This window comes from Xenia sp. Carnegie-2017, unplaced genomic scaffold, assembly GCF_021976095.1.
Source record: "Xenia sp. Carnegie-2017 unplaced genomic scaffold, XeniaSp_v1 HiC_scaffold_20, whole genome shotgun sequence".
Taxonomy (NCBI): domain Eukaryota; kingdom Metazoa; phylum Cnidaria; class Anthozoa; order Malacalcyonacea; family Xeniidae; genus Xenia; species Xenia sp. Carnegie-2017.
In genome coordinates this window covers 5,124,429-5,142,167 of record NW_025813483.1, presented here as the reverse complement: position 1 = coordinate 5,142,167, position 17,739 = coordinate 5,124,429, and the positions used below count along the sequence as shown (strand labels likewise).

Below are 17,739 nucleotides of genomic sequence, written 5' to 3'. Positions count from 1 at the left end.
AGATGTTCAATTTGATGGTGTTGATCATTTGCCCATTTATGCAGAGAAACGACAACGTTGCCGAAAGTGCACGGATGGATTTTCACTTGTTATGTGTGGGAAGTGCAAGGTTCATTTATTCTTGAACAAAAATCGTAATTGCTACACTGCATATCATAGAAAGACATGCTAAAATTAATGTTTTAATGGCATATATTATGTTTTTTTAGAACTAAAACTATTCACTGAACCTTGAGGCTACTTACAATATATATTACCTGAACATAATTAATGTTAGTTTACACCTTATTTACCAATGTAGCATATATGGTACAATAAAGAAATTCTTGGAAAACATGATAAAATGATTTTTTTCTTTTTCGTATGGTTAGTTATGCAAAAAATAAAGTGATAACCAAAGAAAATTTTTTTTCAGAAATAATTAGTCACTATGGTTAATATAGGGTTAAAGGCAAAAAGGAAAAATAACGCACAGTGGCTCAAATTACTCATTGATTTACTGAGCCGAGTTAGTAACTTAGTGAGCATCCTTTCAATTTGACTAGTTTAGAAAGGCCTACTCAAACTTTCATGTGTTACTATTTAAAAGAAGAACAGTGTCTTTGTATGGCAAAAAATCTTAATATTGTCTTAAAGATAGCGTTCGCCATGATGAAAAGTTACCATTAGTATAGCCTATATGTAGTTCTCACAATTACAGACATTGACACAGATGGGTTGTTCGCGAAAATGCAACGTGTCATAAATATTTATTTTACACTATTTTTTAACTTCTAGAACTACAGCTAGGCTGTCTCAATTGATAACAATAATGCCTAGTTCAAACGTTGACCTTTACATGAATCGAACGCATACAACACTAAAGATAATAATAGAGTTCATCTCATTTTTATGTTTTTAATGCGTTCGGTACATGTCAACTTCGACGTTTGAACGTTTGAAATAGGCCAAATACATACGAATTGCATTTATGCACATTGCAAATCCCTAGCATTAAATTTCTTCCCATGATGTTTACGTCTCCTTGGGGATCAATTACTGCTGAATTATGCAAATTAAAAAGGCTGAATTAAAAGATGAAGCGTGTTTTGAAACACCCTGTATGGGGCATAAAACTAGAGCTATTTAATGAAATAAATTGTATGAACACAATTTACAAATACGAGTTCATACGGAGTTTGAATTTTAACGTATACGTTTGAAACAAGCAATTATTTTTGTTCTGTTCTTAACTGAGCCATTAGTAATGGAACTCATATTATTACACTTTGTGTGCTTGTCTTCATAATCATGGGAAACACATTTTTTAAATCCCTAAAGCGTAATTGGTTGCACAACATTAAATACTAGTGTATAATCTCTAGCATACAAATTATAGATTTAACAGCTTTTTGATAAACCCTGTACATAGGTTATAGTCTAAATCAGCATTTTAAACATGTACTTTAACCCAATATTCATAAGCCAGACATTTGGAAAAGATATATAGAGACAAACCTCCTTAATATATCATGAATTTCGTCACGAATGCCGTAGTATTCGTCAAGAAAATTTTCGATAAAGAAATCGTCGTCATTCTCTACATCATCATCTGGAATTGTATAAGATTTCTTCATTTTGGTAGTTGTATCCCCGGTAAGATCTGAATCTTTCATTTCTTTTACTGTACAGTCGATGCCTGTAGGTAAAATTAAAGCAATTACGAAATTGTAATTATCTTACAATGATTATAGATGGTCGATAGTGACGAGTTTTTAAACATGCATGATTTTTTAACGTAAGCGAATTTATGGACAGCTAACCAATAGGATAAATTATACCATGTAAAAGTACTTATACCAAAATAAGAAAAGCGAGAAACAAGGTTTAAAATCAAAAATAATATTTGTGTATAAGTTATAGCTACTAATGAGGTGTAACGTTGGCAAACTGATCCAGGCAGTTTTTCTATCTGGAAATGGGAGGATGAAATTTCGTATGCATTAGTGGTATCACAAATGCACTGACAATTTTCTATTTCGATGCAATAGAGAGAAACATCTTTTATTTGTAATAACAACTGGGCATAAAAGACAGGTAAGCATGCAGAATTAGTATTCTATATAACACGTTGGATACATGAGAACAATTCTTGGAAAAAGAACATACAACAAATAATTCACGATATGTTTCATGTTTTTCTAACTGCATGTACAATATGTTTAATTGATTGGCAAAAAAAATTTAACTGTAAATGATACATGCTACATAATTAAAATAAAACTACTTCCAGGTTCGAGCTCACTGCAGCCAATCAGATTCAATTTCTTTACACTATTTAGAGGAATGCGCAGTAATTTACAGTAGATGTGGGAAATATTGATATTGAATTATCCAATAGAAATCATTTATGAAGAACTTTTTTTATATTAACGTACGTTTATAGTTGCTAAAGGAGCAAAAAAATTTACAATAGAAATTATATATTTTGTTTCAGCTCAGAGCAATAGTTACCAGTATTGCATTGTAGTTGCCAGTGCCTTTTGCATGTATTACTTTATTAAAACTAATGACAGTGATTCAGTTATCTTTATAACACAAATAAGTGTTTTTTAAGATTTTCATCATTATGATTTCTGAGCCTGTAAATATATGATAAAATTTGAGAAATTTCAGTGGGGTAAAGCACCCTAAATAGAATTTCTAGGGAGGAGACTGAGGCCCCTAAGCCTCCCTAAACTCTACCCCAATCCGCTAAATTAATAATACTGGTTAGAAAAAACGTATTTATTTTTAAAAACAAGGAAAATAATGGGACCACACATTTTCAGTGTTTTCTGAAAAAATATGTTTTTATATTTAATTTTGCTAGTTTGGCATATAACGGAAATTCAGCCTCGTGGTTGACAACGCTAATTTAAAAACATCAATACAAAAAACTACGTACAAAGACCAAAGTGACAATTATCCAAATATCGTACTCATGTAAATTGCGTCCTGCACTTAAATGCCAGTTTCAATGTCATCCAAAATCTTTTTATAGCTAATAATTATTATGTCAAAATATGTGCAGAAATTCCTGTAAAAATCTCTCAAGAAGATATTTACCTCACATATTGTTTCAAAAAAATCTAAACACATTTTAATGTATTTTGAAATTCAAACTGGAAATGTCATTCACTAAGGACAATATGTTTAATCATTAACGTAAGCGAAATCTTTTAGAAACTAACACATAAATACCTTGTTTTCTGTATTCTAGGCCGTATAAAGTTGAATCTGAAATATAAGGAGTTGCCAAATCTTTAACAATGATTTACATAATATCATCTGCAGTAAAATGTTATGAAATAAAAATATTTTAGGCTCAAATATCATTAAAAACATTTCACGTTTAGAAATCATAGGCAAACTTCTATTTTGTGTTTAAAATATTGTCTTGTTTTTAAAAAAGCCTTCGCTGAATTTCAACTTCACGAGCACCCGCTTGCAATATAATTTACCTGACAGCGTTACTGTCATAACACTCTAAACTATTTATCGTGTATAATATTTTGACGTTCCCCAAAAGAATTCTGTTCCTCTCAATGTCAAATGTATCATTACATTTGTTTGCTAGTTCAAAATCAACATTCAAAAACCATTTTCGTGTTTATTACAGCTAAAATAAGAACTGCCAGCCCCTTTTGTAACGTTTCCCACTTTTTATAGCTGCAAAGAAGGAAACCATTTTGATATTTTTTACCAAGAAAAAAACAATCATTCACTTCAAACAATCCTCTGTCTAAATTGCAATTCGTCCTGTAGCCAATCACAAGCCTTTTTTATTCTACCTTGTTTCCGGTTGACATGTGCGCCCGGTTTACTTTTCCAGTCTCGAAATGAATAGACACAGCAAATGCTAAAATGCTAATGCTAAAATGCAAATGCTAAAAAAATTTGACGGTCCAATAATTCTAGGAAAAGTCCTAGCGTTTTTTTTTAAAAAGCTTAGGCTTATTTCAAATGTCGAATTTTATATGAACCGAACACAATTAAAACAAAAGATAATGAGGAGGTTCATCTCATTTACTTTTACTTTTAATGCAGAAAATTGTCAACAATTTAATAAAGTGATAGTCGACAGAATATTATTTGTTTTATGCCATAAGCAATTAAACAGTAGCGGATCCAGCGTTCATCAAAATTAATTATAAATTCAAAGTACTTTCAGAAAAACAATATTTGTTTTCAATTTCTAAAGAATATAATTTCACCAATAGTTACGCCTCTAAGGGACTTCGAAATATAAATACATGGTAAAACAAATGCTATGATCACCAAGCATAGTTAAATATTGCATATGTAAAAATTGTCTGCTTACCTGGCAACAATTTGATATTGTCGATTAACTGACACGAATCAACCTCGTTAATTTCTTTACATGACGAATAAATTTGGCCAATTTCAAATTCTAAAGCTTGTTCGGAAAAATATTTTGTTTTTTTGTTTTCTCCAAGCAAAGAGCAAACGGATATCAGATTGCCCAAAATTGTGCCTTTGTTAAACGGCTGGTTGGGAACAGATATTTTCGTTTTGAGTAATAAAGCTCGTTCAAAATAATGTTTTGCCATCTCATATTCTTTCAAATGACTATAAGCACAGCCCAAATTGTTGAACGTTGCAGCCATATTGACAAATTCAGCTATAGAATCGATATCTAAGGCTCGTTCATACAAATCTTTTGCTTTGTCGTACTCTTCCAATCTCATGTAAACAAAACCCAAGTTGTTGCACATTGCAGCATAAAATACATGATCGGGACCAGATACTTTGGCTTGAATGTCTATAGCCTGTTCGTAAAGATCTCTTGCTTTGACGTATTCCCCATTGCTGAGATAAACTGAACCCAAATTGTTGTATGTTGTAGCTGTGTTACCATGGTTATAACCAAAAATTTTTGTTTTGATTTGTAAAGCTTGTTGGTAAATTTCTTCTGCTTTTTCGTACTCTTCTATTTTACTGTAAACCGAACCTAGATTGTTGTACGTTGCCGCAAGTTTAACATGGTCAGGTCCAAACACGGTTGCTTGAACTTTCATCGCTCGTTCATAAAAATCTTTTGCTTTTTCGTAATCTCCAATTTCTGTGTAAATCGAGCCCAGATTGCTGTACGTTGGAGCAATATTAACATTGTCAGGACCAAATGCTTTTGTTTGAATTTCTATGGCTTGTTCGTAAAAATCTTTTGCTATTTCGTACTGTTTCATGTCATGATAAACTAAGCCCAGATTGTTGTACGTTGTTGCAATATTAACATGGCCAGGACCAAATGCTTTTGTTTGAATTTCCATGGCTCGTTCATAAAAATCTTTTGCTTTTTTGTTCTCTCCCATATCTTTGTAAACCAAACCCAGATTGTTGTACGTTGTTGCAATATTAACATGGTCAGGCCCAAATGCTTTTGTTTCAATTTCTATGGCTTGTTCGTAAAAATCTTTTGCTTTTTCGTACTCTCTCATATCTTTGTAAACCAAGCCCAGATTGTTGTACGTTGTTGCAATATTAATATGGTCAGGTCCCAATGCTTTTGTTTCAATTTCTAAAGCTTGTTCACAAAAATCTTTGGCTTTGTCGTATTCTGCTGTGTCATAATAAACCAAACCCAAATTGTTGTACGTTGTTGCAACATTAATATGGTCAGGACCAAATACTTTAGTTTCAATTTCTAAAGCTTGTTCATAAAAATCTTTGGCTTTGTCGTATTCTGCCGTGTCATAATAAACCAAACCCAAATTGTTGTACGTTGTTGCAACATTAATATGGTCGGGACCAAATACTTTAGTTTCAATTTCTAAAGCTTGTCTATAAAAATCTTTTGCTTTGTTGTATTCTGCCGTGTCATAATAAACCAAACCCAAATTGTTGTACGTTGTTGCAACATTAATATGTTCAGGACCAAAGGCTTTAGTTTCAATTTCTAAGGCTTGTTCATAAAAGTCTTTGGCTTTGTCGTATTCTGCCGTGTCATAAAAGACCAAACCCAAGTTGTGTAACGTTGTTGCAACATTAATATGTTCAGTACCAAAGGCTTTAGTTTCAATTTCTAAGGCTTGTTCATAGAAGTCTTTGGCTTTGTCGTATTCTGCCGTGTCATAAAAGACCAAACCCATGTTGTATAACGTTGTTGCTCTCTTAACATGTTCAGAACCAAATACTTCAGTTGTAATTTTTAAACTTTGTTTGAACGAATCTTTTGCTTTGTCGTACTGTCCCCCGTCATAATATATTCTACCCACCATGTTAAACGCAATTGCATCAATACACCGAATTTTCAAAAGTTGTTCGTTCAAACCTTTTTCAGAAATATTATCCAGGTTTGTTTCATGATCGATATTTTTAGGACCAAATGCTTTAGTTTTACTGTCTGAAGGTCGTTGGCTTTTTATTTTACAAGTCATGATTAGATTGTTTTAGGTTGTTTTAGGTTGATGCGGATTCAGTGTGGTCAGGATCAAATAAGTCGTAATTCTTAAGCTTGTAGGTAAAAATTACTCTAGGAAACTTTGTTTCGACGAGAAAAACCACACCTGTATCAAACAAGACAGAGAACAAATAAAATAATGTGCAAATTTTAACGACTTACTTAAAATGTAGGCAAACAATAGGTGGATTGCATGCTACGTCACGTCACAGCCATGTTGGTGGTCAAATACAAAAGTATATTTTATTTATGCTATTGTGGCACCAGCCGGCGTGGGCGAGCCACATTATTTGATGATTCCCTGGAGGTTGGTTGTAATCCAAGAATTTAACTGTTTTGGTTATAAATATGTTCTCAAACAATACAAAGTTAATTGCGCAGGATGTAATTCCTGTTACATTAGTGAAACCACCCGACATCTACCCACCAGGATTAACGAACACATAACTTCCGACAAAAACTCCCACATCCACAAACACCTACTAAAAAATTCAAATACACTGGATCATGTTTCACCATCCTAGACACCGCCAACACTCAATTTTCTCTAAAACCTAAAGAGGCCTAACACATACACAAACTAAAACCTGATCTAAACAAACTAATTCAACATTTTAACACCATTTTCCAATTGTAAATACTCAAATTTGTCTCTATCACACTCATATAATACTTGCCATGTAAATATCACACCTTATCTTTTTAGATTTATTAATTAAGACATATCGTGTATTTTATTATACATTCAACATTGTAAATGCTTAACTCATTCTCATACTGAAGATGACTTAATGTCGAAACATGCTAAAGGTTAAAAATTTTGTCGTTTATTTAAAATGCTTTCTCAAATAATATTGCTTCAATTTCTAACTAAACTTTTTAAATAAATTCACTCGATGACAAAGTTGATTGGTTTGTTGGTCGTTTAAACATAACTCAATGTTACGAGTATAATAGAGCAATAATAAAAATAGGTGCACAGTGTGTCCATGTGGGTAGCCTTGACCACAGCACAGTATACGGAACAAACAGTAGTCAGTAGCTCCACTTTATTGGGCAACTAGGTGCTGTAATTTTCATTAAATAGATTACTGGCGGCAGCTAGCTATCTGTTACGCATTTGTTATCTGGTTCTTACGTCATTGTAAGAATGGCTAACCTGACGTTTACTCCTCATTTGACTCTGAAGATGACTACCGCTAAGGTTGTCGAAACGTCAGTCAACAACAACAAAAAAAGTCCTTCTCAGGACTATACCAACCTGGACGATCTACATTTACAAACATGTAACGATACTCCCGGGTTAAAACCATTTACTTTAGGACTATATATTGTCGGTGATTCTGTTCCAGGTTGAATTTTTATGTTTATTGTTCAAAAGCGAAGGTATTGCACATGGTAAATACATCATTGCTGATGTAGTTATTTTCTATAAGACCATAGCTTGACTCTAATCATATAGATGAATTCTTCTTCATTTTTGACAATCAGTTAATTCTAAATCGCCATCATTACTAATTGAAATAAATATAAAGAAAACTATATCCTATCTGCTTTACATTCCCCACACCCAAACACTGACAAACAGGGTGAGAGATAAACAACGCGACTTATGAATACCGATCAAATTACAAGCATTGAGTGCACACTACAAAGTGTATCAAGTTTCTTGTATTTTTCGCCCAAATGATATATATTTGACGTCTGAAATCACCACTAAAGCATACAAATAAATGAATTATATCTTCAGCTGCTAAGTTTTGACTATCGCCAGTAAACAGAGTGCGGATTATACGCTCAAAAGCTTAGAAAATTAAAGAATATCATAAACATTGAACGTAAATGACGCGCAATATATTACTTTCGTTATTAAAATTTTACATATTCCGAAATATGATATTACTGCATGTGCACACACACACACAAACAGACGAACACTTTTCAGTATAACACTGGTATAAAACTATATTTCAATTGAATTCAATAGCTTGCCCGCTTTTATGTGGATATAAGAGCCGTTCCATGTGAGAATTCTAGTACATCGAACTATTGCCAAACATTTCTCAAAACAAAGCAAGGCATTCCAGATATTTTTACAATCAAACTTTTAATCCCGATTTAAGTATGTGATAACATGATAAGTTGTAAAACATGAACAAAAATTATTAAATTATGAGTCATGTTGAAATTTTACTTAAGTAAAGTGTTTTTAAAAATACCTTTTTCAACTGAAACCTTACGTGCTTCTCCGTCGTAGTTAAGTTTGACAAAGACTCCGTCGTAGTATGTTGCATATCGAGTTACATATTATAACTCGTGATTATCTTCCGCTCGTTGATTTATGAGTGAAACTACGGCCCCGTTTACTCTATAAACCGAATTGCTATCGTAGCAGGTTGAATATTCTTTGTATTAAAAGGCAGTGAACTTGCTCAACGTCGGAAACACAATCGAATTGACTAAATCTATCAGTTTAATAAGCTTTTACTCCGAACAGTTAACCTTTAACAGTTAAGCAAATGAAGATGTCGTGATCAGCGAATCTGGTATAGTGCAAATGCAGCCTAAGAGATGAAACCGACGTTATGTTAAATGTTTAGCAAAGTTTGTCTCGTGTAGTCCGTAATCATTCTGATAACAGGTAATCGCATATTTTGAAAAACTTTGGCGGATTGTCGCCAAAATTTCGGTAACTAATACTTAGTAATGACAATATTAAATATTTAAGGACGAACGCGCAGCTGTAGAATAGCCAATTTTTGACACCGACGAAAAACAACTCTGGATAATGAGCTTCAAAACTCAAAATTTTAATGAATATAATTGTAAAATAAACAAAGCGATTATAGACTTACGCAGTTTTGACATGAACATTTCCACAATTTCAAAAATCAAAATGGGATAATTACTTCTTAGTCTGACAACGATATGTATCCTTATATTTATTTAAAAGTTAACTTCTCTTTCAGTACAAACACATCATCAATAACTTACCGTTTCTCTGGAATACGATGTATTCAGTAATTATTCGCGATTCGATTCCCACCGCTTACGACCAGATCTTTCTCACAGACCAAAATTCTTCATCGAACTGTGTCATCAAACTGATCGAAGATATCATATTTAATTATGCATTCTTCTAGGATAACGATTGGACGATACATGTCGACGTATTTTCTAAGAGTTGTAATATCTGGAAATATTAATTCATTCAAGTGCAGTCTTACCACTGATATGTATTTTACACTGGACAACGCATCCATGTATAAAACATAGTAAGATAATTGAAGCCAGAAGTTGGCTGATCTGATTATGACCTTCGGGGGGTATCGGTCTCACTTTACTATACTTTTGTATTACAAAATCACAGTTTTAGCGTTTTTATTCGTTCTATAAACTTTTGATCTGAACAAGATTTTTGTGAAAGGAACAGAAGAACTGGCAAAGATTTAATCCTAAAAAGTTTGTCTTCTTGGCTTTATAATGGCAGAAAATTAAGATGGTACAAGGTCGACCCTCATTGTTTCGAAACAAACTGGAGATTATATGATACTGCTGCTTCTTAAAAAATGTAGAAATATTACAGAATCCTACTACTACTACCATAATTTCATCTGCAATGACGTTTATGGAAGGTTGCTACAAATTTACTTATTTAACAGCACTTTGTTTTTCACATCTCTAACATCATAATAATTTCAAATTACGTCTTTATTATATCAGTGAAGAAACATAACAAATCGACATGGAAAAATAATCAGAAAGACATTTTGATGAACAACAGTAAGTTGAAAACGGTATCATGAAATTCTACGAGATGTACATCATCAAAATATGCGAATTAAAGTACCTCTGTTGTCATTAAGCGAAGCAAAGTTTTCAACCAGTTCCTATGTGAACAACTTAAATATCGATGAATATATTGAAGATATGAATATCTTTGTTCTTACTTTGTTGTAAATTTGTAATTTAAGTATTCATCTTCTAAAATTGCCTCGCACACCTGAAATGGTCCTCGTCACCTTAAGATGGCAAGTTGTATTGAAATTTGAAAGTTTTCAGTCGTTACAAAGCCAAAAAAAAACAGAGCTTCAGGGTTAAAACTCTCTACCAGTTTTCCTCTACATGTCATAAAGATTTTGCCTTAATCAGAAGTTTGAAAAGGAATAAAAACGCGAAAACTGTGATTTTGTAATACAAAAGTATAGTAAAGTAGGAGCGACACCCCCCATGAAGCCAGTAGCAAATGATCGATTTTCCGGCTTCAATTTTTGCAAGAGAAGCGTTATCCAGTCTAATATACATATCAGTGAGTCTTACGATTTTCACTGCAATTTTACAAGGGTAGAGTAAAACGCGGAAACGGAATGGCTGAAGCGGAAAGACGGAAGAGGAATGGCTGAAGCGGAATAGGGGTAAAACGTGGAATAGAGAGTTATAAAATGCTGCATATGGTTAAATAATTATTTGCCACCATAAACATATGGATTGTTCAGTTTTAGATAATGAGCGCATGTGAAAAATAAAAAAATTGAAAATTCATTCCGTGCGTATTTGCAAATTGCAATTGACTCGCGAATCATCGGAGGCATAGTCTTCACAAAACCCTGCAAATAAGTCATGAAGATAGTCATAACTAAAAAGCTCAGGATACAAGACAAATGCAAGCTTAGCAGGCAATCACCAATTTCAATTATATTTCGTTCGTGCATACATTACGAAAAACTTAAGCTTAGTGCTTGTATTACATATCAGTGCTTGTACCCAGTTCTTAAGTGCGCATCTTTTGCGTCGCCATTACTCAGCCAGATAAACTGGCCAGAATGTATATAGAATAATATTATGGAGAGTTGTTTTTCGTAAGCTTGACGGGTTTTGATTCACATATGGACAACAATTTTAATGCCTTTAAGCAGGATATAAAGGAAATAAGGTAAGAAATAGTTTTGATACAATCTATGTTCGTATTCTAAGGTTTTATAAGTTTCTTTCATTGAATTGTATTGGTTACGAGATCAATGTTTTTACAACGTGTATGATATTGAAGGCAATTTCACAGTAGATTTGTCGTTTAGGACTAATAAAAGTTTTTTTAATGTATTTTGCCTTATTACTTTTCTTTCTATTTTCTACAATAGATTTCCTTAATAGAATGGTCAACAGATTTATTACTTAATAGTTGACATTACACGACCTACTGTTACATGAAGAATGTTTTTGTGATGAAGACGCAGGTATTTTAGAATGTGGATGACTATCTTTATAAAACATTAAAGTACTTCTACGTTTGATGTTTGAACTCAGGTTTTTTGACTTGTTATCTTGCATTGCATCTTTATCATTGTAATTGAAACTTTGTAATTTCATCTTCTTTGTCAAATCTGTATATGTTTACCAATAAAGTTCTTTTTAACTCTTTTTTTTAATAAAAAACTTAGAAAGTTTTCACTGTGTGAATTTGCATGTTTAATTAGTAACCAGGACAACCATTCATTTTGTGATGGAAAGCTATACAGTTATTGCAAGGTTTTTATGTACTACTCTCTGCGTCATTCATACACAAATATTTCATGGCAAAAGAGAACAAACTAAAGGTGGGTCAAGAACTCATTGTGCTGCCATCAACTGCACACACAGCAAACGAACTCGTCTTAATTTAAGTTTTTTTCGTTTTCCAAAGGATCCAGAGAGGTAAGGGTATTTTTTGTTTGCAAGTCTTATGGAAATTTTATGTGATGCTGCTTGCACAATTAAGTTTTTATTTATGCTTTTCTTTGTATTTCAGATAAAAGGAATGGGTAAACAAATTGTCGTAGTGAAGATCTTTTAGGCAAAAGTGCAGAGTATCTACAAGAATTGTAAACTGTGTGCAGATCATTTTGAGGACGGCATGTTCACCAGCATGGAAAAGAAGAGATTAAATCTTCAGAGTAAGCCAACTCTATTCAAAATTCCTAATCCTCCACCCCAAATTGGGAAAAAACGAAGGGCAATTGAATAAAAAGAAATTCAATATGTTCCATCGGGTAAATAAGTAATTTTTCGCATTATATATTCCAATAGATTTCAAGTAAGTTTAAATAAAACAATGAAACACTATTTTTACAAAAAATAAGGAAAAGAATTCTTAAAAATTTTACATATAATTTACTTAGCAAGCTATATAGATTGAAGTAGAAAAAGAAACAGGGAGAACTGAATGATTATAAAAAATTTTGCTTACAGCAAAGAAATCTCGACATGAAGAAATAGCCAATGTTATGGGTTAGTTGGTGACATGCAATACCATGTACATAAAATTGTTGATACTGACTTAATTCAAACATTTTGACGAAATAAGAGAAGAGCAACTTAGCAAAGAGTGCGACAATAAGCATGAAGAAAGTTTTAATACTGATGAGATGGAAGGTTGGAAAGTCTAGCTTTTCCAAATTTTTTATGTGGCATCTAACCCTGTAGCTGCACATTTCTTTATAGAAGAAAATGAAATAACTGAAGGCAACCAAATGTATAATATTCCATGAATCAATCAACTGAAAATAAAGAAGGTAAGGTGTAATGGCTTTGCAACAGCTAGATTACATTAAGACTTTACACATAAGCTAGTTAACAAAGTTTTTCAATGACCACAAATTTTCTTTACACAACGCACCTGAGTGCTCAAAACGAGATTTCAGTGGTCAAACAAACCGATCTCTCTCAAATAACACCCCTAAAAAGAGAAAACAAACAATAAAAATTCAAACTAAGAATAAAAAATACGAAGGCTGAGCAAGAAGATAATAAAATCTGGTGAAAGAGAAGGATATTGAATGCACATTAGAAGCTGCACTAAAAAACCTGCCTGAGCACCTAGCCAGTTCTATAAGGCTACAAATAAAGCTCCACTCAAAAAAGAAACATGGTCAAAGATACTCACCAGAATTACGATCATTACCTGTTTCTTAATGCCATGCTTGTGGAAAAGCATACAAGCTTCTATCAAAGCTTTCTATTCTGCAATCAATGACATCAATAAGAAGATTTGTTTCAAGAATTCCTATGAAAACAGGCATACCACAGGCAACATTAAACCTATTAAAAGAGAAAGTGCTACATATGAGTGAAATGAAAAGACTTGTACATTATGTGTTGATGAGCTATCTTTAAAGACACTCCTTTACTACAATCTCACAGACGACAACATAGTAGGTGTGGAAGACTTTGGTGGTGAGTACAGAACAAACAAATTTGCAACATCTGATCTTGTTCTCATGTTAAGAATTGCTTCTGCAGGGTGGAAACAACCATTAGGTTATGTACTTGTCAACGAGTCCTGTCCTGTTGATGTTTTGGAAAAAATAGTCAAAGAAGTCGTTGATAAATTGAAGAATTGGATTGAATGTCCTTGCCATTATATCTGACATGGGTCCAACTTCTATAGCTTAACTCTTCGCCTAAATGTAAATTGTGACCAACCATGGTTTCTGCAAAATAACAAGAAAGTTTACCTCATGTCTAGCACATCTAATAAAGTGCACAAAAAACAATCTGATGAACTACAATTTCCAATTTGGACAACATGTTGCCAGTTGGAAGGATACAGAGAACTTCTATGCAAAAGACAAAATGTTATCCATCGGAACTGCTCCGAAGTTGACAGATAAACACATCCATCCAACTAACTTCCAAAAAATGAAAGTCAAATATGCTACGCAGATTTTTAGTCATACCGTTGCAGCAGCTATTTGCACATATGTTAGCTTGGGAGGATTATCATCTTGTGCTAGTGGAGCTGCAGAGTTTCTCTTGAAGTTTGATTCCCTCTTTGATTGTGTAAATAGCTCCAATCTAAAAGCAATCAAAGAGGTGAGAAGACCAATCACAACAAAGAGCTCACACAGAACATTTTTGCAAGAATCTTTAAAATTTATTAAAAAATTAAAGTTTTCAATGGCAATAAAGATGTAAAGGCAAGATAAAGTCCCTAAAAGGTTGGTTGGTTACAATTAGTGCCATTATAAACATCTGGAGTACATTGCAAACAGCCCACAACTTTACTTACCTACTTACCAGAAGGCTGAACACCAACCTACTTGAAAACTTTTTTCGGAAGCATACGACAACAAGGAGGAATAGCGACAACCCACACCAATATAGTTCACAAGAGCATTTCGAAAGTTGTTTTCTAGTGCGCTTCTTAAATCATCAAAGGCAACTGTGCGAACGATATGGATGACCTCTTGGCTCAATGCACAAGGCAAATATATCAAAGCCAAAACATGTAAACAGCATGCCACAATCTCATCCAAGCGTTCTTTCAATTGGACCGCACATTATAGAGAACAGAATGTGACTTCCAACATCATTCAAAATAATGCTGTAGTTAATGTTGATGGCTACTTGCTGGAAAAAATCATTCAAAATGTACAGCTGTGATGAATGCAAGAGAATTTTGAGATCAAATGATATTGACAGCTATCAACAGCTTTTCTGCTATTTTAAAGCATATGATAGCAAATATTTTGGTGGGTTTAATGTCCCATCTAGAAGATACCTGGAATACATAATGACACTGGAAGATACTTTCGTGAATTGCTTTTCTGCTACAACCAAAAATTTAAACGTTGGGGCAAAGATATTGAAAGTCCTTCAATCAATCCCACCAGTTAATGTATGTACAGAGTTCCCACATGATTATTTGGTAAAGCTTTTTGTCCGAATGCGTATCTATTACGCGGTCAAATTTACCATCACCAAAAAGAAATGTCGGAAATATATAACAGTCAAACATCTTTAAACTAAACAATATTGAAAAATTTAATGAAGACCAGGTTTATTCAAAGTGCAAGAAAAAAACATAGACAAATAAACTGACCCTTACCTTTAGAGCTTTGATGAACAGCCAGAACAGACGACATGTCGTCCGTATTCAAGTTCTACTTTGAATGCTTCTACCAGAGGCGTGAAATTCAAATTACTTTCAAAAGAAATCAGTAGGGCACAACGGAATATATGAATATGCACCCCCCTCCAATGAACGTTCTAGTTACGCCACTGGTTTCTACAAACACTTATTTTTCAAAAGCGATATCGAATTGACCGATAAGACATAAAAGACTTGCTTCAATTTGCTGTCTCTACTCGAAAAACGCAAAAAAAAAGCCAATATGCCGAAATATTTTAGTTTTTGGTTAAAAACGTTTCCTTGGCACTATAAATTATGTTGCGATCTGGCTGCATTTATCTGGCTGGAAACATGGCCGCCGTGTAAAGTTCCGGAGTAACAGAACTGAAAACATGAGACACGAACATCGAACGTTCCGACATTGAGTGGCGGTTCTGTTACGTATCTATTCTGTGGTTTACAGGCTATTTTGTAAGATAGACGCATGCGTGTTTGCTACTGACCGAGTTTCCTGTTCAAACCAGTGAACTGTAATATAAACTGGAACGAAAACTCCTATAGTTTTGTTCCGTGATTGATCGAAGCCAAACATGCAACTAAATTTTTATCAACTCCCCCCTGAAATAATGCGTGTTTTAATCATTGGTTTTGACGGTTTTCTTCGCGACTAACGTTTGCTTTGGCTTTTTGGTAGTTAAAAAACGTGAAAAAATTATTTATTGTTGTATTTTTAACAGATTTTATGCTTTAAAACTAGATCAACCATACTTAGTGTATGCTACATCAAGATAATTTCGAGGAGAAAAATCGAGGACGATTGATCGACCAACTTGTACTATAAATTATAACGAGCTAGATGCCAAGAAATGCATAAAAGTATTTCAATATTTAGAGCATTTTATAAAACTAGTAGTGTATGATTCATATTCCTTTTACGTTTTAAAAATGCTCTAGTGATATATCTAATTTGATAACCTACAATTTTCCTTGTTTATTTATTGTTTTCTTTTAACAATACATACCAAGCTTACCGGGTCGTTTTATGAATGTGTTTTATCTTTTCTCTTTTTAAGCTTTACACAGATAGCACAAGAGTTGAGTGTTATGTATTTATAATATAATCTTGGTTTTATGCATTTATGTCATTAAAAAAAGCTTTTTAAAACTCTTTGCGAAGGTCTGGAATTTTTCTTAATGACACTGACCTGTATACATATTTGTATTGTGTTTGTCTAATGACATGAAAAATTCTTCTACGCAAAGCATTTTTCTTTTTAGCAAACGGCTCAATTTTCACCAAAACCTTGTAAGTTTGTGTATTTAATATGGAACTACAAAATTTTGGTGATTTGAACGCTTGGCTATGCCTGGACCTTTCAAAACTCAGAAAAAGCAACAAAAATTGCGCGGACATTTTCTGATTTTGGACTTTGCTTTCAAATTTTCAGCAATACTATAAATTTTAATCAATTTTTTCGACAATCTGTAAATTTGATTAATATTTTTTTAATTTAATAGTATTTAGAAAAAATATTGCAAAGTTTACTTTTAAAATTTTATAAATATAAAAATTGCATTTAGTTTACAAAAGTACTGGAGCGACATGCATAGCTGCCATCATCTGGCTTCCATTCCCCCCCTGACTTATCGCTCCAGTTGTCATTACAGTTCAATGGTTCAAACGTGTTTACTGACATACAATTTCATACTTCCTGTGTTGCCGCGCCTTGGGATTTCCCCCAAGATCTTGGGATCTTCGAGTCAAACTTAGGATCTTGGGAGTTTTTGTCGAAATATTGTAAAATCTTGGGATATTTTATTTATATATTTTATACGTAATATTGTCTCTCTTATTATGCGTAAAATTGTGAGCCAACCTTCCATCATAAATAACAGTCAAAAAGCAAAACAGTATTGGTAATCAAGCTACTGGAAAACCTGCAATACTAAATGGTAATAGCTATAAAATCTGTTATACGCACACGTTTTATATTTTCTTATGAAGTGAAAACGGAGATAACAGTTAAATTTGGAATGATTTGACTTCCGGTAGAACAAAAACTTATTTTCGAAGCAAAATGTATGATGACGAAGAAAGCGAATCAAGTGATCAGAATGATCATCCTCCATCAAGAAAAAAAGCTAAACAAGGAAATGGAAAATGGTACAAGCAATCGTTTAACGGTGCATAGTTAAAAGATCCAGAATTACAAGACTGGATTTCTAAAGACCCGGAAAGAAATTCACAGTAAGATGCAAAGTTTGTGAACATACATTCAACGGTCCCAACAAATCAGCTTTGATGAAGCATAAAACCACAAAAAGCATAATGATGCACTTAAAGCCAAGCAAAACACTTTGCAAGTAAGCAAATTTTCAAAAAGCAAACAGGGCCAGATGTTGACGAAAT

General features: G+C 33.2%; 1 protein-coding gene across 2 annotated transcripts in view; it reads right to left on the bottom strand.

The window, feature by feature from the left end:
- LOC124441196 (nephrocystin-3-like) overlaps nt 1–9,547 on the bottom strand; it is an 86,340-nt gene extending 76,793 nt beyond the window's left edge. The window contains exons 1-5 of one of the 2 annotated variants that reach the window (XM_046991629.1): nt 9,437–9,547; nt 5,372–6,548; nt 4,343–4,741; nt 3,223–3,258; nt 1,498–1,678 (exon numbers count right to left, since the gene is read on the bottom strand). In XM_046991629.1, coding sequence (XP_046847585.1) covers nt 1,498–1,678; nt 3,223–3,258; nt 4,343–4,741; nt 5,372–6,419 — 1,664 coding nt within the window. In that variant the 5' untranslated portion in view covers nt 6,420–6,548; nt 9,437–9,547. Of the gene's footprint in view, nt 1–1,497; nt 1,679–3,222; nt 3,259–4,342; nt 4,994–5,371; nt 6,549–8,661; nt 8,836–9,436 lie in introns of those variants that run through there. The other variant, XM_046991628.1, reaches the window with a different exon arrangement.
- Nucleotides 9,548–17,739: the final 8,192 nt, after the last annotated feature.